The sequence below is a fragment of the Ursus americanus genome, chromosome 4, assembly GCF_024610735.1.
Source record: "Ursus americanus isolate L20-20 chromosome 4, mUrsAme1.1.p, whole genome shotgun sequence".
Lineage (NCBI taxonomy): Eukaryota > Metazoa > Chordata > Mammalia > Carnivora > Ursidae > Ursus > Ursus americanus.
This window is the reverse complement of record NC_142130.1, coordinates 9,902,993-9,926,474: the sequence shown is the minus strand read 5'-3', so window position 1 is coordinate 9,926,474 and position 23,482 is coordinate 9,902,993. Positions and strand designations below refer to the sequence as shown.

General features: G+C 43.9%; 1 protein-coding gene across 8 annotated transcripts in view; it reads left to right on the top strand.

Annotated features, from left to right (window-relative positions):
* The window catches only part of TNIK (TRAF2 and NCK interacting kinase), a 373,645-nt gene that overhangs the window by 252,262 nt on the left and 97,901 nt on the right, over positions 1–23,482 (top strand). For all 8 annotated transcript variants that reach the window (XM_087861395.1, XM_087861392.1, XM_087861390.1 and 5 more), the window contains exons 6-9: positions 2,453–2,543; positions 4,446–4,576; positions 15,364–15,418; positions 17,396–17,474. In XM_087861395.1, coding sequence (XP_087717521.1) covers positions 2,453–2,543; positions 4,446–4,576; positions 15,364–15,418; positions 17,396–17,474 — 356 coding nt within the window. The remainder of the gene's footprint in view (positions 1–2,452; positions 2,544–4,445; positions 4,577–15,363; positions 15,419–17,395; positions 17,475–23,482) is intronic.

Sequence of the window (23,482 nt, the reverse complement as noted above, 5' to 3'; positions counted from 1 at the left end):
GGAGACCTTAATAAATGAAGGGGTATACCATTTCACAGATAAGAATACTTAATATTATGAAGATGTGATTTCTCCCTGGCTTGATCCATGGTTTCATTGAACTCCCCATCAAAATCCTTCTAGGTATAGCTGTGGATATTGACAAGCTGATTTTTAAAACATTATATGGAAATGCAAAGGGCCAAGAACAGCAAGGCAGTCTTGAAGAATAGAGCTGGAGGACTTATGCTGCCAGTTATAGAGACTTATTATAAAGCTACTAAGTAAATAAGACAGAGTGGTATTATCCCAAGAATAGGCAAATGGCCAAGGGAACAGAAGAATCAGGATTCCAGGAACAGACCCACTTCATCTGGACACCTGATTTATGGCAAAAGAAGCGCTACAGGCCATGGGGAAGGGGTGCTCTTATCATTAAATAGTGCTTGATCAATTGAAGAGTCATGGGAAAACATGAAACTTGATACCTGCTTCATACCATATTCAAAAATTAATTCCAGCTGGATTAGAGATATAAATGTAAAAGATACAAAAAAATAAATAAATAAAGCTCTTAAGAGCAAACATAGGATAAAACCTCCATGGCTTGGGTGGGCAAAAAAGATTTCTGATTCAGAACACGACAAAATTTGAGCGGGAAACAAGGGGGTATGGTTGCTGCTGTCCTTCAAATCTGACATTTATTTTCGAGTGTTGAGGTGCTTTTGTGTAAACTTCATTTGAATTTCTGACTTAGAATTTCACTCATTTAGAGAAAGCACAAGGGATTATTTTAGGCGTCCAGACCACCCAGTGGGGCCAAGAATCTGTTGGGTCTCCGGTGCTGGTCCTGCAATACACCTTTCTGCTCTGCTGGGGACCCATGGATGGGGAGCCCTGGGGATCAGCCATGGGTCTGAAAGCAGCTGATGTTTCAGCCGATGAGTATCTCTCAGTACCTTATTAGAGTGTGTTTCTTCCAATACATTTTCCCAAAAGATATTGGCATTTGAGGTAAGGTGACTCACTGGAAGGGACATTCAGTGACAAGCAGTTTCAGAGATAGCCTCCCATGCGCCGTATGGTCTCATTAGCTACACTGTTTGGCTCACTTACGTGCTCTACCCACTTCCAACCACTTTGCTAGTGAAGGAGTGTGGGGGTCTTCTGTCCCTCCAAGTGCTCACGGCATGTGCGTAAGCTGGAAAACCATACACTTTATTCTGCTTGACGCCTACCTTGAGCGGAACTGACTAGAGAGGAAAGGTCATTTTTTTAAAACCCAAACCAGCGATTCAATTTCTCACATAGTTTGTGTTTACTGATCTTCCTGAATGTACACATGGATCTTTCTGGGGCATCCAGATTCTCATGCTGAGTGTTTTCAACAAAAGAATTCAGATATTTAGTTTTGTTTCTTTTTGTGTCCACCTCATCTTTCCATGCCAGGGTTTTTTCGTTATGGAGGAAAATTAAAAGTACAGAAAAGTATAAGTAAAAAAATGACAATACTTAAGTATACAGTGCCTTGAATTAGCAAATGTTAGCATAACATAATTTGCTTCTAGACTCCGATTTGGGATTACTTTGAGAAACGTATCACTACCTTAGAGCAAGTCCGTAGGTTTCAGAACTCACGCCATAAATAAGCCAAAGAGGAAGTAATTCATGGAGAAATGGAACACAGTCAGGTTTGGATGTCACCAAATAATTATTTTATACAATGAACACAAAGTCACAAATATCATAAAGCGTTAAGGTGACAGTGACGGATGCCAATAAAGGAACTAGAAACTATTGTTTTCTTTTTTTTAATGTGAGCCCCATTGGCTAAAGACAATGGGAGATTTCTTGTCAGCTCTGAGAAATACTATATTGTGCTTAATTAAAAGTATATGATATAATGTAACTTTTAACTATTTTTTTTCTTCCAAGTTTTTATTTAAATTCAAGTGAGTTAACACAGACTGCAGTATTGGTTTCAGGAGTCAAATTTAGTGAGCAACTTTTAACTCTCAAATATTGCTAAAAAAGAAAAAAAGCGGAGGACTTCGTTAAAGCAGGTTAGTTTTCTGCACAGAGACGATAGATGTTCCTCTTACAAACTAGCAGATGCAGGCAATCCTCACTTTTCCTAGCAGTGTTAGCTAAAACTCGTGCATGCCAGAACCACGTCATTGTTCTCGTGGGTCCGTGCTACCTGAGACCACGGCCGATATGCAGGCAGTTCATTTAATCCAGCAGCGTGCACTGCAAAGACTGCTTCTGTATTTCCGTTTATATTGATCAATTGCCTAGTTTAGAAATGCACTATACACACGTGGAAGACGAGTATGATAATGCAAGTTCAAAAAAAAAAAATAAAGAACGTATGAGTGAGTTTACATCTTTTTTGGATCATTGACAACCCAAATAATTTATTTGCATTTGGCTTATGTTCCCGTTAACCCTTCTCAACTTCCTGCTACTCCAGGGGCTGAGTCATCTGCACCAGCATAAAGTGATTCATCGAGATATTAAAGGGCAGAATGTCTTGCTGACTGAGAATGCAGAAGTTAAACTAGGTAAGAACAGAATCCAGTGAGCCTAGGAATTGAAGGCATCGATAAGATTATTTCAACAGCTGGTTGGTTTTTGTTGTCGTTTTGTTTTGTTTTTAATGAATGTAAATTTGTCACTGAATGTGGAGGTCATTGTACTAAAGTATGAGAAGGAAAATGTTTCTTTGTCTATTTCAAAACATTTTCTAAAAGCACTTGAGGAGTGAACTGATACACAATATGGCAGACAGGACCATTTGCTTACTACGCAGAAGTAACTGAGGGTTTCTTAAGCAAAAGCCATTTAGACTGGAAGTGACTGACCTTGCAATGGTTTCCTGTATCTCACCATTTGTTTACTTTGTTGCTGTTATAACAGAACAGTGATGACCCATTTTTTTACTGAAAAATACCCACAGTTAGATGTATTTAGAATAATGAATTCCTGCTATATTCCCATATGTTTTAAGTTCTATTTACATCGACTTCATTATTACCTTGGGCACCTGTACAAAAGGGGTGTTCGGTATTATCTTTGTAAGCATGCTGGTTCTCCTACTTCTGTGTGCTGGAGTTACCAGTGAGGGAACCCTTTTCCTTGGTGCTGGGACTGTCCAGATAGGTAGAGAACCTCCGCACGCTGCACAGACTCCACCTGCTTAGTGTCTATGAGTAAGAGCATGGATTGACAGCCAGCCTAGGATGTGCCTGGGATTGTCGTCTAGAAAGGAATTATTGGCCATATGATTGTTTATTTTCAAAGAGATTGAAATACGTCCTATGTTTATATCCCAAACATGTGTTCTTGCCTTTTTGTTAAAATATATAATTTCCATTTTTTCTCAGCATTTGGGGCCAAACTTTCATCTCATGAATATTCCCTTTTAAAACAAAAGCATACTTTACTTAGGGAAGGCGTGTGTGTGTGTGTGTGTGTGTGTGTGTACATATGTTTGTATGGACTGCCTAGATAATGTATCCTCAGAATATTCACTCATCACTAATTAACAGTCACTTGTTGAGAGAATATTATGTCAGGCCCTGTACACACTTTTATATCACAGCAACCTTATGTAAGTAAACATCATCACCCTCATTTTATAAATTTGGAAACTGAAGCTTAAAGAAGTTGATCTGCTAGCCCCAGGTCACATCACTAGTAAGTGGCAGAAATGGGATGCAGACTTAGGCAGTCTGACTCCAGAAACTTGGCTCTTAACCACTTTCTTTGCATCCCCGAAGTACTATCTTCTATGGTAAACTGGCTGGCTTTTGATTTAACACCTGTGTTTGGTCCCTACGGACCCTTGGTTTAACCAAACACAACATTTTGGGCTTTCCTCATTGGTACACTTTATCCGTTAATACATGCACTTTAAAAGTAGACATTCACAATAGCTAAAAGGAGAAGCTACCCGAGTTGGCCATCAACAGATGAGTGGGTAAACACAACATGGCGCCTATGTACAGTGGAATATTGAGCCTTAAAAAGTTAGGAAACGCTGACTCATGCTCTAACATGGATGACCTTTGAGGACATTATGCTAATTGAAATAAGCCAGTCACACAAAGACAAATACTGTATGACTCCACTTATATGAGGTAGCTGTAGGAGTCCAGATTTATAGAGACCGAAAGTAGAATGGTGCTTGCCAGGGGCTGGGGAGAGGGGAAGATGGAGAGTTACTATTTAAATGAGTACAGAATTTCAGTTTGGGAAGATGAAAGCGTTCTGGAGTCGGACGGTGGTGATGGTGGCCCAACAATGTGAACGTATGTAATGAGATAGACTGTACACTTAAGAATGACTAAAATTATACGTTTTGTGATATGTTTATTTTGTCGCAGTAAAAAAAAAAAAATGCACATTCATTTTATCACCATGTAAGGATCATAGATTTTATTCATTTGTCTTCTCTTAAATAGTGGACTTCGGCGTCAGTGCCCAGCTCGATCGAACAGTGGGCAGGAGAAATACCTTCATTGGGACCCCTTACTGGATGGCACCCGAAGTCATTGCTTGTGACGAAAACCCAGACGCCACCTACGATTTCAAGGTATGACTTCTTCATTGTTTGAAAACTGCGCCTCATGTCTCGTCCTGAGTCTTGCAGTGGGAGAATTCTCACGTGCCTTTGGGCCTATGATTTATGTAATCCAGAGGGAGAACTGAAAAGCCTTATTCGAATTCAAAATGATAAGACACTCAAGTGAGAGTCTTTTCCATGAATTCACCCGTTTTTTTCTGATTGCCTCTTTGTCAAAAAATGTTGAAACCGTTTTCTATATTGTCTTGAACTTACTCTTGTTTCTTATTAGAGAATAGATTTCTTATGAAGGTGTTGAATCACTATATTGCACACCTGAGACTAATATTACACTGTATGTTAACTGGCATTTAAATAAAAACTTAAAAATAGATAACAAATTTCTATTTTGATTATAGTTTATATTGTTAGCAATATATATATATATATATTCTGAGAGCTTTTTATGTTAAAAAAAAAAGCCAGTTTGTTGTCTTGGGTCATCTTTTTCTGATTAAAAATAGGCTTCCTCATTTCTCCATTGCTCAAAGTTTAATATTGAAGTTTCTTTTCAAGGAGAGCAAATGGAACGGGATGTTGGTACCTACTTCATGTTATTTCTGTAGCCTGTCATGCTGTTTCATTGAAATTTGATTTGTGGCTTGTTACTTTGTATCATAAACTGGCAATTTGCTAATAAATTCAAAGCAGTGTTTAAGTAGATGGTGACAGTTGTCCCCTTCTCCAGGAAGCCCCCTTCTTTTCCATTCTGCTAGCCCGTAATCAAACATAATTTGGGATTACTATCCCATTGATAGCTGCAAAGTCAGGTGACAGTATTGTCAGGGATGGAGGCTGAAAGTTTAGACGTGAAAATTGGAGGCAAATGGGATGTAGGAACTGTGGGTTTTCAGTGCAATAGATGGAGAGATACGCTGTGGTCTTCGTATAAGCCACAGCACAAACTTGGGCAACATCTGATACTGCCCAGGCTGGTTTCACAGGTGTGTGGACTTTTCACCAAAGGATTTTAGCGGGGACCTCCACATGCCCTCCTCTTGCAGATGGGACGCTGAGGCCAGAAGCCTTTTCAAGTGCACACCAAGTTACTGGGCTTCTCAGAGTTGGGACTTGAACCCACATCTTCCAACTCTCTTTTCAGAAGATTACCAGTATCTAACCCCGCTCCTCTATGATGTACTCCTATATAAATCTCCAGCTTACCCACAAAACAGCTTCCGCACAGTATATTTGAAGAGTTTCTCTTTTAAAGAACATTTTTAGTTCTCCACATGTGGGGTTATTATTGCAATCAGGTCACAAAGATGCCAATATTGCAATGTCTTCGGGACCCAGGATCTCAGGGCATCGACAACATTTTTTGCCTCTTTGGAGAAATGGAAGCTGAGAGTCTAAAACCAAAATAATCTCCTGTAAATGTCTTCCTTCTCTCAGTTAGTCACTGTCATAACCCGACAACAATCTGTCTGAAAACAGCTGCCACGTTAAAAATTAATCTCTTGCCAAAATAAATGTCATTTATTTAAACTGCTAATGATAAGCACACTTAAATAATTTAATTTGCAGATCCCTTCAGAGGAGCCACTACAAAATATACGTCCCAGACCAGACGTGTGTATCATAATTGCCTATAAGCAATTCTTCAAACAATAGTTATACTTAACAAGAACTAACTAGTTTGCTTCTGGGCCACAGATATTTTTGACTGCTTTATAATGTACCGTAGAGAATCAGGGTGTTTCAAACGTTTACCCTTGGTTTAGCCTTCTAACTGTTCTGAGTGGCTGTACTATATGTGGGACTTATTTTTGGTGACATAAAATCGATCCCTGTGACTTAGAGGTTGTCAGTAAGGTAGAAGAGGACTGACTTCTGGCGAAGCCAAAGCCTAGAATTATATTGATACCTTGGTCCTCTTTCCTCAGATTAATGCTAAGGAATATAGTTTGGGATCAGTGAAAGAATTTGGAGCCCAATGCACAATTCTAGGAGTGGACAAAGCCTGGTGTAAGAGTAACCATGGGGGGCCTCATGCTGCATGGGGTGATTTCAGAGGTTCTGGAAGGTCTGTGTGACTATATAAGAAATCCTGCTGAAAGAACATTAGTCATTTAGACCTTAGTGAGAGTTACTTTATTAGGATTGTTATGAGTGCGAGTGTTACGAGAGGAGGACGAAGCCCTGGCAAGAATTGAGCTTCCCTGGTCATTTTCATGGGTACAGGAACGGGCAGGACAAAAGGGTGAATTAGGAAGACTGGGCAGATAGGAAGGTTTGCGTGTTCCTTGAAGATTTATTTCAATCGCTTCACACTTTTACAGTGGACCAGAGAGGCACGCTTCTGGAAATATAATCTTTATACTTCTTTCTTGGCACCAGATTTTATCCTTTCTTCTGTTCACCGTTCTTAGGAATGTGGTCTGTCGCCAGGAGACAACTTGACAATATGTTGCCTTTCAAAACCATTTCTTCATTCACTCAGCACGTATTTATTAAATGCCCACCATGTGTAGAGAATGAGCCAAGCTGCATCTGTACCTGCAGCTGCTGACACATAAAGTTCGTTTGCAACCCCATCAAGTTCAGGCGTTTGGTATGGTGCATCCGTGGTCCGCTGGACCCGGCGTATCTCCCAGCCTTGGAAACTTACGTCAGTACTTTGGGCTCTACTTTCCACCTAGGGGTTATGTTTGCAATAAAAGACGACTTGAAACCTACCAGGCTTTGTTAGATTTCAGAAGCCCTTCCTTGAAAATAAAGACCAATGTAAGAGAAAAATATAGTTTTATTATTCGATTTATTGTTTATTGATTATGAGCTACTATTTGAGATATCTTGAGATATCTACTATATAAGATCTCTTTAAAGACTGCTATGGAGCACTGGGTGTTACACGCAAACGGTGAATCATGGAACACTACATCAAAAACTAATGATGGTATTATATGGTGACTAACATAACATCATAAAATTAAAAAAAAAAAGACTGCTATAGAGTTTTCTAAAAACTACAGTAATTCAATAAAAGAAAGGTCTCTGTAGGAAGGTAGTCTGAAGAGGTCGTGCTTTTCAGTGCAATCTGGTTTTGTCTGATAGCTACCAGGCATGGTGAGTAACTGATGGAAAATAACCCCTCTCCAAAGGAGGAGCACCAGAATCTCATATGCCTGGTGTGTTCACTTTCCCCTAGAGACCCTTCCTTTCTTGTTTTCAGAAATTCTGTCAAAACACTTCAAGCAAAAGGAAAGGTTTCATTTCCCTGATAAGTATGTGGGGCAATAATGGGAGCTTTCTCATTTAATAATAAGCATTCAAAAGATTTAAAATTAATAAAATTGTTCAAAATTCCTAAGCTGTTTAAACTGTTATTTTTGAAATTTGAATTTCAGTTCAGTTGGATGGGAATTGTCAAGTATTTTATAGCCCTGTGTATCTATGTATCTGTGTAACTACTCACTGTACTTTATAGCCCTGTGTATCTATGTATCTGTGTAACTACTCACTGTATTCTATAGCCCTGTGTATCTATGTATCTGTGTAACTACTCACTGTATTCTATAGCCCTGTGTATCTATTGCTTTAACAGAACTGCTCACTAATGAAAGTTCTCTGCAGCCAAATTCTCAGCGATAGGGAACTGGTGGAATAAGGCCAAGAGCATCTGGCCAGTGGAATACCATGCAGCCGTTTGAGCGATGGGGCAGCGTGCGTGCTGAAGTTGGACAGATCCCAGGATAGAGTGTTAGACGCAAAGAGCAGCTCATGGTGTATATAGTACACATGATCTTGTCTCACTCGCCCCTGCCCTATGGATATATGACATGGGAGTGAAGAGCTTAAAATTTTTATTTTATGTATTTTTATATTTTTATATATATTTTATTTTATATATATTTTTGTCCTGCCCCCCCCAATAAACTGACCTTGCTTTTATATTAAATTAGTAAAGTAAGAGAAGTCTGGTAAAACGGCATAGCCCCTCACCCCACCCCGCACTCCCCCATCCTCTGGCCCAACTTGCACTATGTTGTGTATTAGTCACCTCGACTCTACTTAGGAGACTTCGCGCACAGTTCATTTGCAGCCATCAGTGTCTGCTCCAGGGCTTGGGTGAGTATTGTCCTCAGGCTGTAGAGTGAGCACTCATGCTCCTATGTTACAGATAACTGGCTTTAATCAGGCAGGATGGAAGGAGAAATCTCGACCCGTCGGGCGTCACCCAGAGTCATGCAGGGGGTGATGCGAGAGGACAAAATTCAGATTGCAGAACAAGATTTGCATTCTCAAGCAAGGCCTGGCCTCTGTCTGCTGACAGTCACATCAGCCCCGCCCCCAATTCGGAAGGAGGGAAGAATGATACAGACACCGTGTTATTATCACCAGTAAGAAGCTGAAATTGCTATTAAACGCATTCCTTGTGGCTCCGCGTTCCCAGCGACCTAAGGGTCCTCAGTGGGACACAGCCGCACCCCCTCCGCCCCCTCCCGTGCGTCCCCAGCTGAAGGTAATAAAGCTATTCTACTGTTTCCCCTTGGGTCGGATAACACATGCAGATGAACAAGGCACTGAAGATTCCTGCTCTCAGCTTGTTTTATGTGGGAAATGGAATTATTCATGACTCCCTTTGCTTGAACATACCCCCCCACCGACCCTACGTGACTCGCCACCTTGGCTCTTCATGTAGAATGTAGAGTACAGGTGTATGGTGTAGTGAATCAGAGTGAAGCTTTCGAAGTCAGACAGGACTGGTTTGAAATGTAGACTTTGCCTCCTGTTTGCTCTGTCACCTAGGGAAGTTATTTAAACCTTCCCGAGCCTCTATGAAATGGGAATAATAAATCGTGTATCACAAGGTTGCATTGAAATGAGCAGACACGCACAGAGGAAAGAATTCGGTGCCTAACCCTTGGTAGCTCCTCCACGTATGAGAGTTACTATTTGTGTCTGTGTGTCATAGGAAGGTACTGCTATTTGGGGTCTTTTTTTTTTTTTAACCTAAAAAGGCCAGCGCCACCATATGAGTCAAACCCCATATTTGTATTACACACCTTTAGTTGTCTACTTATGTTGAGTCAGAATCTGCTTCTCCATCACTTCTACCTCCTTAGGGCCTGCGCCCAATAAATACAATTTCCTTTTTCCAGCTAGAACATTTCTACAAAGAGAATAACAGTAAGTCGCAATGGAAGACTGTTTTCTGGTCCATGAGACTTGGTAGAGTCGACTAGCCTAGTTGTGCCTGTTATTAAGCTATTGTCTGTCAAGTCTACACTGCCTTGCTACCCTGTGCTTTGGGATAATGGTGCCAGCACTCAGCGAACCCCACTTCTGCCTGTCCATCTGCCTTCTTACGAGGCTCTGCCAGGAAAGGGAGACCTCAAGGCCAGAGGACGCAGGACTTGCCCTTTCCTTCTTCCCATAAGCTGTCCGCATCATCTCAGTGACTTCTTTGAGAGCCATGAAGTGGCAGAGCCCACTGCCACCGTCCCTGATCCTGGTGTGCTGGCTGCACTGCCAGTCACTGATACCGATGCCGGTGCTTGTGAAATACCCACTATTTGCACTGCATTGTGTTAAGCACTGTGCGCGTGTGTGTGTGTGTGTGTGTGTGTATCTCACCTTATTGAGTTCTGGTATTAACCCTGCAAGACAAGTGTTCTCTTCACGTTCTACGTGAGGAAATGGGCTCCGAGGAGTTAAGTGGCTTGCAAGCTAGTTGTCAGAGCTGAGAGTCAAATCTAGATCTGTCTGTCTGTCTAGCGTGAGCTTTGTCTGCCTCTTCATGTGCACAGGGGGCTCTTTACCATGCGCCTGTAACCCTCTCTTTCCTTGTGTGATTGGTTGAGCCATCTGCAAGTGTCCTTTTCTTCATGGGTTGGGCAGCCTCGCCCCAAAAAGAATGCTCTTTTGCTCTGTTCGGGTTGCCAGCTGACCCCCCACCAGCCAGAATTGCATGCTCGCCTCTGCCTTCTCAGAGGCGCTAGAATTTGTCTCTGTTGCATTTGCAATGCACACAGGACTGGGCTATTAATCATGCCACAGGCCAGGCTGCACAGAGCCTCTGGAATAATGAATTACCCAGCTCCTGCCAAAATGAGTCACACCATGGCCACAAAGGAAACTTATCTCTCCCTGACTCTCTCCCCATCTTGTTCCTCCCTCTTCCCTTTCTCGTCTCCTGTGATCTGTCTTGCCAGTTGTAATTGGAACATTTTCTCCCGTATTTAAGTTCTGAAGTGTCTTTGGGACTTGCTAATGTATCCAAAGGCTTAAAACAAGTCCCGTCAAGGACGTTTATTGCTGTCTAGCTTGGGCAGTTAAGTGTAGCTTATAAGCAGCTCTGGGTATATATGGCCAGGAATATAAATATTCCTTTTGGAAAAAAAGAGAACCCCAGCAAAAAAAAAAAAAAAAAAATCCTAATGATGATATCAAATGAGGGCTTAAAGAAGAAGCAATTTCTGGCCTGGTCATGTGACAGAGGTTGCACAGGACTTGGGATGGTGTGACCTTTGGTTTGAAGGGGTTGTTTTGGGGTTTTGGGGGGGAACCTTCTAAGGGGGATCTGAGATGTGTCCTGAGTAAGAGAAACCTCTCTCTTCACTGATTCTTACTGCTTCCTGTGGGGTAGAACCAGGATCACCTAACACCTGGGACCTCTCCACTTTCCTACTGCTGGAGTATGTTCCCTCAGATTATTGTTGTATACATATGATAACTAAGGAACGCTTTCAGCTGTACTTATGTCTCTTACATCGTCTGAAGTCTGGAGGCAGGCCGTCCAGGCTTGGTATAGTGGCTCGTTGATGTATTCAAAACCCAGGCTCCTACCATGCTGCCCTGTCCTAATGAATTTGTTGACTTCCTGCCTCATGGTTGCAAGATGGATGCTGTAACTCTGGATATCATGTTTCTATTCAAGGCACTAAGAAGCAGGAAAGAGTTGTCAAGACACCAGCTGCATTGGTCACTCGTATTGGGAAAAACAAAAGCTTGCCCTGATTCTCCCGGAGGACATTCACCTGTGTGTTATTGGCCAGAACTCTGTCCCATCCTTACCGGCCATTCTTAGCTGTAGGGGAGTCTGGATAAACAAGTTTAGCTTTCCTGTACTCTGAGGTGGAGGCAGCGAGGGAAATGGGGACTGAAAATGCCCGTGGGGTTAGCCAACAAACAAGGCCTGCCACAACCAGAGAGAGGGTCTCATAGAAGACTGTATTGGGCAAGCACAGGCAGTCCCACCTAACAGTAGAGAAGAGGGAAATTCATATGCTTGAGCTTACAGTGTGCCTGAGACAGTGCCAGGCAGCAGACCTGCGTGCGTGCCTGTCCCAGTGAGCCCTGTTGTACACTGAGGAAGCTAAGCTCTGAGCAGTGTTCTGCAGGTAGTTAGGAATCTGGATTTGAATCCAGACCCGTCTGACTTCAAAGACTGTTCACGCTGCCTCTGGGAAGTTGAGGCCAGCACCGGTCTTGGGGTGTCTTAGCACCTTCATTGCGTCTCCAGCACCTCCTGTTACCCATAAACAAAGTAGGAATTAGGAACAATTCTTTTATGGGCCCCTCATCAGTTTTATTTGGAAGATGAATATTCAGGTTTTCACGGCATCATGACAGTTAAAAGAGGAGTGGCCCAGGAGGCAGGAGACCCAGCTCTGCTCCAAACCCGGTGCTGAGATGCTCTGTGGTCTTGCGTAAGTCCTTTCCCTTTGTCTGTGAAATGGAAGGTTGGAGATGCCCTATGAGGAGTCTGACAGTCCTAGGACATAGGTTTTGCTCCTTTCCCTCATGCGTCTTTTGTTTGTTCACTCATTCAACAGTTATTTCTTAAGTGCCGACTGTGTGCTGGGCGCTGCCTTATGCATTTGGAATATACCAGATAAAACAAAGATCCCTGCCCTTGTGGATCTTATGTTCTATCTAGTTTGTGTGTGTTGGGGGCAGGGACACAATTAGATTAGCACAATGTAGATTAGGGATGAGCAAATGACACAGATGTGAGAAGAAGATTCGATCTCTGGGGGACAAAGTGGGAAAAGGGACGGGGTCTGGCAGGGCCGGGGAGACATTCAAGGGTCAGCATTGAAAACACAGCATTTGAGCAAAGACTGCGGAGAGCTACGGTGTCAGCCAGCACACAATTAGGGTGGTGGCTGCAGGCAGAGGGGATAACTAAAGCAAAGACTTGGAGGCAGACGTTTGCGTGGATTTACTGCGCGGTTTTTCCCCATCTGAGGACTGACCTGGAGCCCTTCTCACCCCAGCCCCGTCATTCTCTCTCAGAAGTCTTGGCCTTCAGTTGGCTTTCAGACCAGCTCAAACTTCCAGGAGTTGAAGGCCACTTAGGTTTGACCCTGCTGTGGCCCTTAAGGACAGAGAACCTGGCCACCACCTTTATATTTGCACCTCATTGCACATGACAGAAACACTCGATTTCTGGGGATAGAGGGAAGATGGGAGAACCACCAAGTCCTAGAGATACTGAAATCTTATCAAAATAGCACAGCCCACCATTTCTAGACTATTCCTGCTGTGTTTCCTGTTTAATGCCTCCTGCACTGTGAGTGACTCAGTGTTTTTGTCATGTTCTCAAATGATTGTCTGTGTTAATCAACCCTAAAACCCCAGGTACGAGAGAGCTGCATTTTCTGCTTTACCAGTTACTGCTCCTGAGTCAGCCTGTGGTCATGGGCTGGGCCTTCCTCATTAGCTGCAGATGGGCCTCACTAAGCAAGGCCAGGAGCCTGCAGGAAAACTCAGTCACTTGCAGGGCTGTGCAAATGTGTGTGTGTGTGTGTGTGTGTGTGTGTGTGTGTGTGTGTGTGTGTGTGTGTCTTATGACAACTTTGAGCCCATCTTGAAATGTTACAAAGAGAAAGGATGAGAGTTGCCTTCCTGAGTTGTGTTCTAAGCAGAGAGGTGACTCGGGATCTGAGAACAGTCGTATTGTGCAGGTGTGTTTTTATCCCAAGTTGAACTGAGAACATGTAACATGTGAATAGATTGATAAGCTCATGAATTAAAAGAATCTCCCCTTGGTCCTAGTATGGGGTTAGTGTGTGTCCCAGGCACCTACTCTGAAATAGATGACACTCCAGGCAAGAGGCTAGACCCCCAGAAAGCCCCCTCCATGTATGTGAGGGCCTCTGTCCAAATACTGAACAGGGCTGACTGTCACTCGGGATACTGAGAAGTTTAGTTCTGGGCAGTGGCTCAGCATGGATTTCATAGTCCCTTTTCTAGGTATACCTCCTTTCTTATGGCCTTGACATTTGATGGGAATAGCAAGGAAACTTAACTTTGATCTCTGTAATCTGCATGAGGTTATAGGAGAGAATTCGGCATAACATACAAAATGCAGGATATATTGAAAATGAACGGGGGATGAAAGTCCTCATCAGGATTGTAGGCCATTGAACCAAATTCCACATTGTGTGTCCTTACCAATCTGCTGGGACGTTGAAGCAGCAAGCCTCTCTTCTGGGGTTTCCTAACCTGGTTTCCCCCTTCTTTTGATTTGCTCCCTCCTATGCAATTCTTAGGGACATCCGAGCCATACACACGGAGTGAAGGATCAGCATACTGTTGCAGGTGCAGATTGCACAGGCAGGGGTAAAAGCATTAATCTAGAACATTCTGACAAGAACATCAAAGTCAGTCCTACCATAAGAAAGAATATAAGGGTACAGGCTCTCTGTTCTACGTATTGTCTACTTACAAGATAGGAGATGTTGTTCATTCATTCAACAAACATATCGAGCACCTACCATGGCGGGCGCCTGGCTCTGTCCGAGGCCTTGGAGATGTATCAGTGAATGCCACCACCCAAAAGTTGCCCTGTCCTCGTCTTATTTGGTTAAACCATCTGAAATTGCTGTCTTTGTGGGTCAAGACGAGGCACTGAATATGTGTCTACTATATGATTCAGCCATTCCCCTCCTAGGTGTTTACGTAAAGGAAGTCAAAGCATTTGTCCATACAAAGACTTGTACGTGAATGTCTGTAGCAGCTTCTTTGCCGTAGCTCAGACTGGAAACACTCTGAATGTCCATCCACAAGTGAATGGATGAACAGAGTGTAGTAAGTCTGTGCACACGATGGAACTTCAGCAGTCGGCAGTGACAAGGACTGAAGGACTACTGTGCACGGTGACAAGGCTAGACCTTAATCCATTACATTAGCAGAAGAGATGGAATGATTTAATGTCTATAAAATGTCAGAAGATGGAAATAAATCCTTAGTGACAGAAGGCAGACCAGTGGTTGCCTCAGAGCAGGGACCGGGTCAGGGGACAGCAAGGGCAGGAAGGGAGACTACACAGGAGCAGGTGCAACTTTTTGGGGGTGCAGAATATATTCGCAGTGTTGATTGTGGTGATGGCTTCACAGGTGCATACGTGTCAAAACTTCCCAAATGACACACTTTAAATATAAGCAGTTAATTCTATGATAATTATACCTGAATAAAGGTGTTAAAAAACAGTAGGATCATACCAATTTCATATGGTTCTATCTACAGATAAATTTTGGTGATCAGTTAATTTTTAAAACCTCATATTCATTTTTCACAGATTTTCTGAAAACCCACCATGTGTCAGATCAGACCTTGAAAGTTGCTACCTATGAAAAGCAATTAAAAAAAAAAAAAAGGCTGTCCCTACTTTTAAGCTTCGTGGGTGAAGTCGGTTGATAAAGGAATGGCTTTCCTACAGGGAGTCCTGGAGCAGTTACCAGCTGGAGCAGTTATTCTTTGTTGCCTGCACTTACGCATGTGTGTGTACCTTCCGTCTCTTTCAGAGTGACCTGTGGTCTTTGGGAATCACCGCTATCGAGATGGCAGAAGGTGCCCCCCGTAAGTACCTTCCTCTGGGTGAGCTCTGTTGCTGGGCGGCTCTCTGCAGGTACCGAGCCTTCCTTGCCAGGCGCCATCCTAGCTTTCCTTCTGCTACGCCGAGCCCAGTGTGGGTTCGAGCTGGCGTGTTTAGAAAGCAAAGTCATCGTAGCTCAACCAAATCCATTCATTTCAGAGCTGTGTGAGGATCTTGTGTTTAAAGGGAAAAAGAAAGGAAAGGGAAAGGAACTTCGGGAATCTGGTTTGTTTGACAGGTTCCGCGTGTCGTTTATTCTTGCACTGCTCTTTACCTAATGCAAAACTGGGGCCAACCCACAGTCTGTAAGCTCCAACTTAACAACAATCCGGAACTGATTCTCAGTACGCGAGTTACGCAAACCCTTGTACTCAGCTGCTCTCACTCCTAATAGGATACTGCTGTTTAGATTTTTAGGTGTGAGGCCAGGTGGCCAGGGCTCCGGCCCCCCGGGGAACATCTGAAATGCCTTGAGTTCCATTGGTGCTGCAGAGCACCTCCGCCAGCCGCGCCGGCCATGACCTTGGGCTCCACGGACTTCCCTGCAGGAAGCACAGCTCAGCAAGGGTCCCGCTGGTGCTGCAGCCCCCAAGTCCCGTACTACCCCACCCCCGCATTCAGTGTCCCTAGCATCACAGGGATATAAGGCAGACGTTTTTCTCAAACACACAAGATGCCTTCGTAGGCAACTCTCACTCCTCGTTTCCACCACTTAGTTCCCGCAGGTGGCAGGACAGTCTAGCACACTTCCATCTACCTGGTCTGCCTCTCGCTTTCTCCCCGATCAGACTTGCAGAGCAATGTGACAGCTCTACCAGCCTGCCCTGGCCGCCTCCCAACTGCCTTTCAGGCAGCAGTTTCCCCTGGTACCATCTTCTCGTGTGGTTCGTGCTGCTTTGGTGTCTGCTTTCTAGAGGACCTGAACCCAAAGGAGCCCCTTTCCGTGCAGGGCAGGTCCTTTTGCTCATGCAACTGTCTTCACGTTACCGTAGCCTTTGAATTTGCCACTCTAGAGTTGGTAGAATTCATCTGTAGCATGATGGATTTGAAGTGTTTGGGGACAAAATTCCCCTCCTTCACAATGCTAATAGGCATTTATGCATCAGAAAAATCATATATTGCAGTCTGAAATGTTATTCCCATATTATCATTCTTGATGAGTAGTAGAGGGGACTAAAAATAAACTTCTACCCCACAGAATCCTTTAGCTTTTAGGGAGAATATATTCTTATTCTGGGCACAAAGGAAAAGATACCCCCGGAGGTTTGAAAAGTAAACTAGTGAAATATTTTGGTTAAAATAAGAATGCATGAGTGCTTTCTCTATAAACCATAATGCCATGTACACATGTACAAGTTGAGATATTTTAATAACTTTTCCAGCAGACACTCTTCGCCTTGATTTCTCTGTTCTTCCTGCAGCCAGTGAACAAACAAACAAACAAACAAAAAACAGAAACAAGCCTGTCATGAAACCTGAAAAGCTATCCGAATATTTGGAAATACAGAGAGAAAGGTGTTCGGGCCTAGTGCTATATACTCTAAAAAAATCTATGGAGATAGCATTGCATGTGTATGAGCCTTCAGTGTATAAGAAATAGAGCCTCTATCTTTCATTTTATGACTTAGGCTTTTACGAATTAAAAAGAACCTGCCATCTCCATTGTGTTGTTTTCTTGTTGTTTACTCTGAATCTGCGATGGTTCTTTATAGCAAAGCAAAGGTTTGACCCTTTAACTTAGTTTTCTTAAATATGAAGGAGAAGTAGGAATGTTAACAATGTCTAGTTGAAGCCCGTATTTTCTGAGACTTCTGTAATTAGACATCAGCTCTCTTAAATGCTCAACACATAGAAGCTTCACCATCTTCCACCTGTGCTCACTGAGCATGTCTGGCCTCAGAGCCGTTTGGCCTGGGTTTGGCCTCCGAACCTGAGCGGGCCCTTGCTTTGGTCTCTTGCAGCTCTCTGTGACATGCACCCCATGAGAGCCCTCTTCCTCATCCCCCGGAACCCAGCGCCTCGCCTGAAGTCGAAGAAGTGGTGAGTTTGGTCTCCTTCGGTGCTTTGCCGATCCAAGGGCAGGGTTCTCCTGCCACGCGCCCTTGGATGAGCTCAGACCCTTAGGTCCAGCTGCATGATGAGGCCAACATACACCGAGATCTGGTGAGTGATTTTCCATAGGCTGCCACTCATCTTAAAGCACATATTAAGTACCTACTGTTTGCACTGCAAGGCTTTATCACCACACCCTTCAAGGTAAGGAGCTTTTAGCTAAAGTTAGTAGTGGAACCCAAGTAAGAACACGAAAGCTCTTTGATTTCTCATCCTCCCGAGAAAGATCTTGCCTGGCAGCACAAGACATCTCGTCAGAGGGGGTGATAGTTCCAAAACTCAGCTGGTTAGGTTGGCTGGCTTTCTTCCCTCCTTAAGATGGCAGTCCTGTTGAGTGCATACACACACCTGGTAATATGGGATGATTTCACTGGTTTGTGCATAAATATTTGTAATATTTGTTTTTACTATTGTTTTCCCTTTGTGGCACGTGATATTGGCTTCTTATTTGGGGCAGTAATACAAACTTCCTGTTTAATAAATTTATTCACATAAAAAATTGACCTAATTCAAAGAAAAATACCAAGTGGATGCTAAGATGGATGACGTAAGAGTCTGGTTAAAAATTGTGTTGATAGGGGGGCGCCTGGGTGGCTCAGTCAGTTAAGCGTCTGACTCTTGATCTCAGCTCAGGTTACTCTCATGGTCATGAGTTCAAGCCCCGTTTTGGGCTCCAGGCTGGGTGTGGAGCCTATTTAAAAAACAGACAAGAAAACTGTGTTGGTAGTATGCGATTGACTCAAGTGTGGGAAATACAGTTCTATAGGTTAGACCAGAAGTTGGGCTTCTGTGTGTACTTGTATGAGGGTCTTTGTACGTTATCATTGCATAACAAAAATTCATGGCTCCTTTCTTCCCCATGTATATGGTGTATCCTGATACATCCCAATACATTCTTGAATCTCTGATTGCCCTGGCCTGGGGCCAATTCCTGGACCACTTATGACCCCCTATCTTTTTCTAGAGACATATTCTGGTCAGTTAGAGCATGAAGGCTCAAGACCTTTCTGCCCCTTTTCATACTTCGTGATCACTTCACGATCACCCTTCACTGGGACCCTTATGTCCCCTCCCACCCGCATCTTCACCCTCCGCTATACAGAGAGCAGTCTTAATGAATACAGTCACCTAGTAATGACGGAGCAACCCCGGTGAGACAAGAGAAAGGCACACGGCACAGAGAAGCGAGGGAACTAGCCGGAGGGGACGGGCAGTCCCCAGCTGCCGAGGCCTGTAGGCGAAGAGCTTGAGGGTTTCTATTGGCAACAAGGGGGCAGAGCAGCCCCGCTCCTCCTCCTCACTCTGGAGGGTCCCTGTGTGAGCCGGTCGTTCTCTCCCCAGCAACAGCCTCCCATTGGGCCCCTGCGTGGCACATGACCAGCAGGGCCTGGACGCCCTGCTTCCTCCCTGCTCCCCGGAACAGACTCCCCAGGAAAGAATTGAGCTCAGTTCCTTCCCGGGAAGCACCAGGAGCGCTGCAAAGCCCTCTGCTAGCTTTCTGCCTGTCGTTCGGGCCACGCCTCCCTGTCCCCCTGCCCGCCACACACACACTGGAGACAGTGGGCTTTCCTTGCCGCGTGCCTTCCCTCGCTTCCCGCTCCCTGCACTGCTGCCGGACAGGGGTTTCCAGGGGTCAGCCCACGGAGGACACACTGGCCTTCCACACACGCGTTACGTTTGGTCAGCACAGTGCGCCTGCGCACTGTGTCTCAGAAGCGTCGGTATTCATTGCCAGCTTTTAGAAATCAGGGGCTTGAGCATCACGTTCGCATTTCGGGCCTTTTGTGCAGAGATGCAGCCGCGCTGCCCGGTGAGCGGCTCCTGCCCCTTCTAGGTACCAGATGGCCCTTCTGCCCGTCGCCTCCTCTCCCCAACTCCGAAGCTGGTCACTGCACTTACCCTGTTTTCCTCTTATCCTGGGCCTGCACTGCCCTTTGCATGACCTGTCTGTCCCCTTAGAAAAGTGAGGGAACAGCCCCTGCACTACAGCTTTCATTTTCATTGACTCTGCTCCTAAAAAGATCAACTCTGCATTGACCTTGTTTGAGAAATACGGACTTTGAGGAAAATACAGGCTGACTTTTCTGCTTCCAGCCTTTGACAACAAGAACTCATTCTGGTGGTGCTGCCGGGAATTGGGTCAGTCCAGGGACAGTGAGAGGTCAGGCCTCCATCTCACCCGACCTCCCTGACTCTGAAGAAAAGCCAGTTAGGAGTGTGAGTGCCACACTGCTGGACAGAGAAAGGGAAATGACTTGGCTGTTTAAGAGTGAGTGGGAAAACAGAAGCCCTGGTGAAGGGCTCTTTCTCACTCAGAACCTGGCCTTTATAAGATGGCCATGCAGCCCTCCACCCTTCCCCCCGCACCAGGCCATAGGGCACAGGATGCGGCTCCCAATTCTCTGCAATAGAATTCTACTTTTTTTAAAAGATTTTATTTATTTATTTGTCGGGGGTGGGGGCGCACAAGCAGGGGGAGCAGCAGGCAGAGGGAGAAGCAGACTCCCCGTGGAGCAGGGAGCCTGATGTGGGGCTCGATCCCAGGACCCTGAGATCATGACCTGAGCCGAAGGCAGATACCCGACCAACTGAGCCATCCAGGTGGCCCAAGAGAATTCTACTTTTTAAGTGAAAATATTTAAGCACTGCGGAGTACTTTGTTGAATGACCAGGTCCAAAGTGATTTGAAATAAGTTAGGGTTTGCTTTACTATGCCCTGGTGTTTGGGAGGAAGAGCAATATTTCATTTCCTTTTATTTTTTAAGGGAGAGGATCCTTCTCCCCACCCATCAAAAGAAACAAAACTCCAAAGTGTTCTTTTTATATCCAGCTATTCTCTGCCTAATGAATTGTCAGAGGAAGTACACTGTTCTCGGGGTATATATCCAAGTACTGCCAAAGGGAGGCACCATTGTGGTAGAGATGGGCCATGAACTCTTTACTATAAGCATTCAGTTAAAGGTCATTTCCAACTAACTTGCTAAGTCTACAACAAACAGGACATATAAGGCATATGCATGTTGTAGACTCAGTAATTTTTGTGTGTGCGTATATATTTATTATATTTATGATTATGTGTATATATATATATATAGTTTTATACATATATATAAATTTAATCTTAACAACAACCCTGCCAGGTAGATTCTCTGATCCTCATTCTGTAGCTATAAGATTGAGGCTTGGGTGGGTTATGTTCCTTGCACAAGTCTGTATAATCTTTTAGTTTCCCAAGTTTGTAATACCCATTCTCTCTTCTGGATCATCCAGCCTCTTAAGTTCAAGGTTAGAGTGATAGAGAACGGGATACTAGTCTCTTAGTTGAACATTCTTTTCCTGAGCCTTAATATTAGGGAAAGAGAGGCAGGAGCACTGCTCTTTGCACCTTACGTTGTCGGGGTGGCATGCGGGGGAAGGAAATCATTCCCACTTACCAGAACCTGGTCCTTACGGACTGCACCACTCAAGCGCCCCAGACACTTTTTTTTTTTAAGAAATGACAAAGCTGGGGCACCTGGGTGGCTCAGATGGTTAAGCATTTGCCTTTGGCTCAGGTCATGGTCTCTGGGTCCTGGGATCGAATCCCACGTCAGACTCCCAGCTCAGAGGGGAGTCTGCTTTCCCTCTCCCTCTTCCCCTCCCCCTGCTCATGCTCTCTCTCTCTCTCTCTGTATCTCTCTGTCTCAAATGAGTAAATAAAATCTTTAACAAAAAAAAAAGAAAAAAAGAAACGACAAAGCTATTTAGGGGTATGTGTGTGTTCCAAATGAAATAATACTAATATAAAGCAAATATTCGAAAATATTTCAAATTAACTGAATTTGCTAGTAGTAATGTGACTTTGGACTTTATTAAAATCAAAACAAAAACTGCTGCACAGATTTTTAAAATTAACTTTTTTTGCATGGTCTCTTTGGAGACAATGGTCTCGTTGACTCTTCCTGCTAGCATATCTAACCCAAATATATGTGAAATAATTCCCTTTAAGAACACTATGCTATTCAGTTCGACAGAAGTTGAACTTCAAATTTTTACCCTCAGCCATAAAGGCAGAGAGATACTCCTGTTGTTTAAGCCTGGTGATGGTCAGAGGTTGCCAGGACCTCGTCGTCATTCGTAATAGTCCTAACAACAGCAAACATGCATACACCTTATGTTTATACACATACCGTTTATGATGTAACAGGTACCGTGCTAAGTATTTTACATGAATTCATTCATTGAATCATCTGCGGTCTTTTGAGATAAATCCTAACAAGATCACCATTTACAGCCAGGGAAACTGAGGCACAGAGAAGCTAAAAATAATCTGCCCAAAGTCACACAGTTAAGAAGTGATAGAGCCTAACATAGAGAAAAAGGGTAGTTCTGGGCAAATGCAAATTCTGAAGCTCAAATTGCATTTAGGGAGTCCTGTGATTACCAAAACCTTTTAGCCCGACTGGTTATAATGACTAATGTAATCATCTTTCAGGCGTTTTTAATTCCTCTAACACAATTAAATATATAAGTAGAGAAACTCTTGGAAGATAAAGTGTTTGGCGAGGCTGGTATTAGAACCGGGGCTTCCGGCTGTAAGCAGCAAACATTAACATCTCTCTCTAGGCCAACCCTGGGGAAATTAGTATTACTAATCTTAGGCATTTTTTTTTAAGAGACAGAACTAAATTACCAGCAGCAGAGACGCAAACAATAAAGCTATATAAATGTACTTTAAACCCGTTAGACCACTTGGCAAACAGTCAAGGGTTTTTACTTTTAATTAAACGTGTAATTAAGCATATTGATTCTTTGCACACTAACTTAAAAGACAATGAATCTTTCTTCGAAGATTTGTTTTAAGGAAGCATTATTTTCTCTTCAAACGGTACTATTTGAAGAAGACATGAGATACGTTGCCAGCTTTATGGTCCTACACATCTTGGCCCAACCTTTGGGCCCAGAGTTATTCACCTGAGTATCTCTGAAGGTTCCTTCCCACCGCAAGAGGTAGGGGAGGGGCTCCTGGGTGGCGCAGCGGTTAAGCGTCTGCCTTCTGCTCAGGGCGTGATCTCGGCGATCTGGGATCGAGCCCCACATCAGGCTTCTCTGCTAGGAGCCTGCTTCTTCCTCTCCCACTCCCCCTGCTTGTGTTCCCTCTCTCGCTGGCTGTCTCTATCTCTGTCAAGTAAATAAATAAAATCTTTAAAAAAAAAAAAGAGGTAGGGGAAAGAGGACTGTGTACCTGGTTCTGCTGAACTCTGAGCGCCCTCTCCTCCTAGAGATGCCACTGCCTTTCGTTAGGTGTCAGTATTGTGGAACGGAATGTACAATTTATCAAGTCTGGATCTCATTTTTAAATTGGGTGTGATTTCTTTTATTTATCACCTTCTAATTAATAGTTGAGCACTTTATAAAAAGAAAGCACTTCCTTCTAGTTGCAAGCAGGAGAAAAAAACCCAGAGCTTTCATTTGCATTTCTCATGAATATTTAACAGCTCCCTGTCTTAATTTGTTTTTGTTTTCATGTTCTCGATATTGATTTTCTACCTAGAAAAGTGCGGTGTGGAATTTGCCTTCTTCCTTATGCAGGTGAACTCATTCTCCTCAGTTTATTGCTTAGGACAGCCCATTATTCCATGACGGTTTATTTCACAGGGTCTCCTTAGATGATACCACATTTGTGCTTCCACGGATTCGGCTGGTGGGTCTGAAAAAGAAAGCATTTTCTATACTATCTCCTCTCCAGACCTCCCTCTCTGCCCCTCACAAGGTAGCCATTTCACACACTTGTCCAGAACTCACATCTGATAGCCATGCGTGCATTCCTTCGGTCAAGCGTATGAGGGCAGGAAGTGTGCTCTGGCTGCAAAGATGACCCAGGCACGTGGACACTGGGGACGCTGCTGCGAGGAAGCAGGGGTCTGGGCGGAAGGACAGGCAAGAAGGTGCATAGA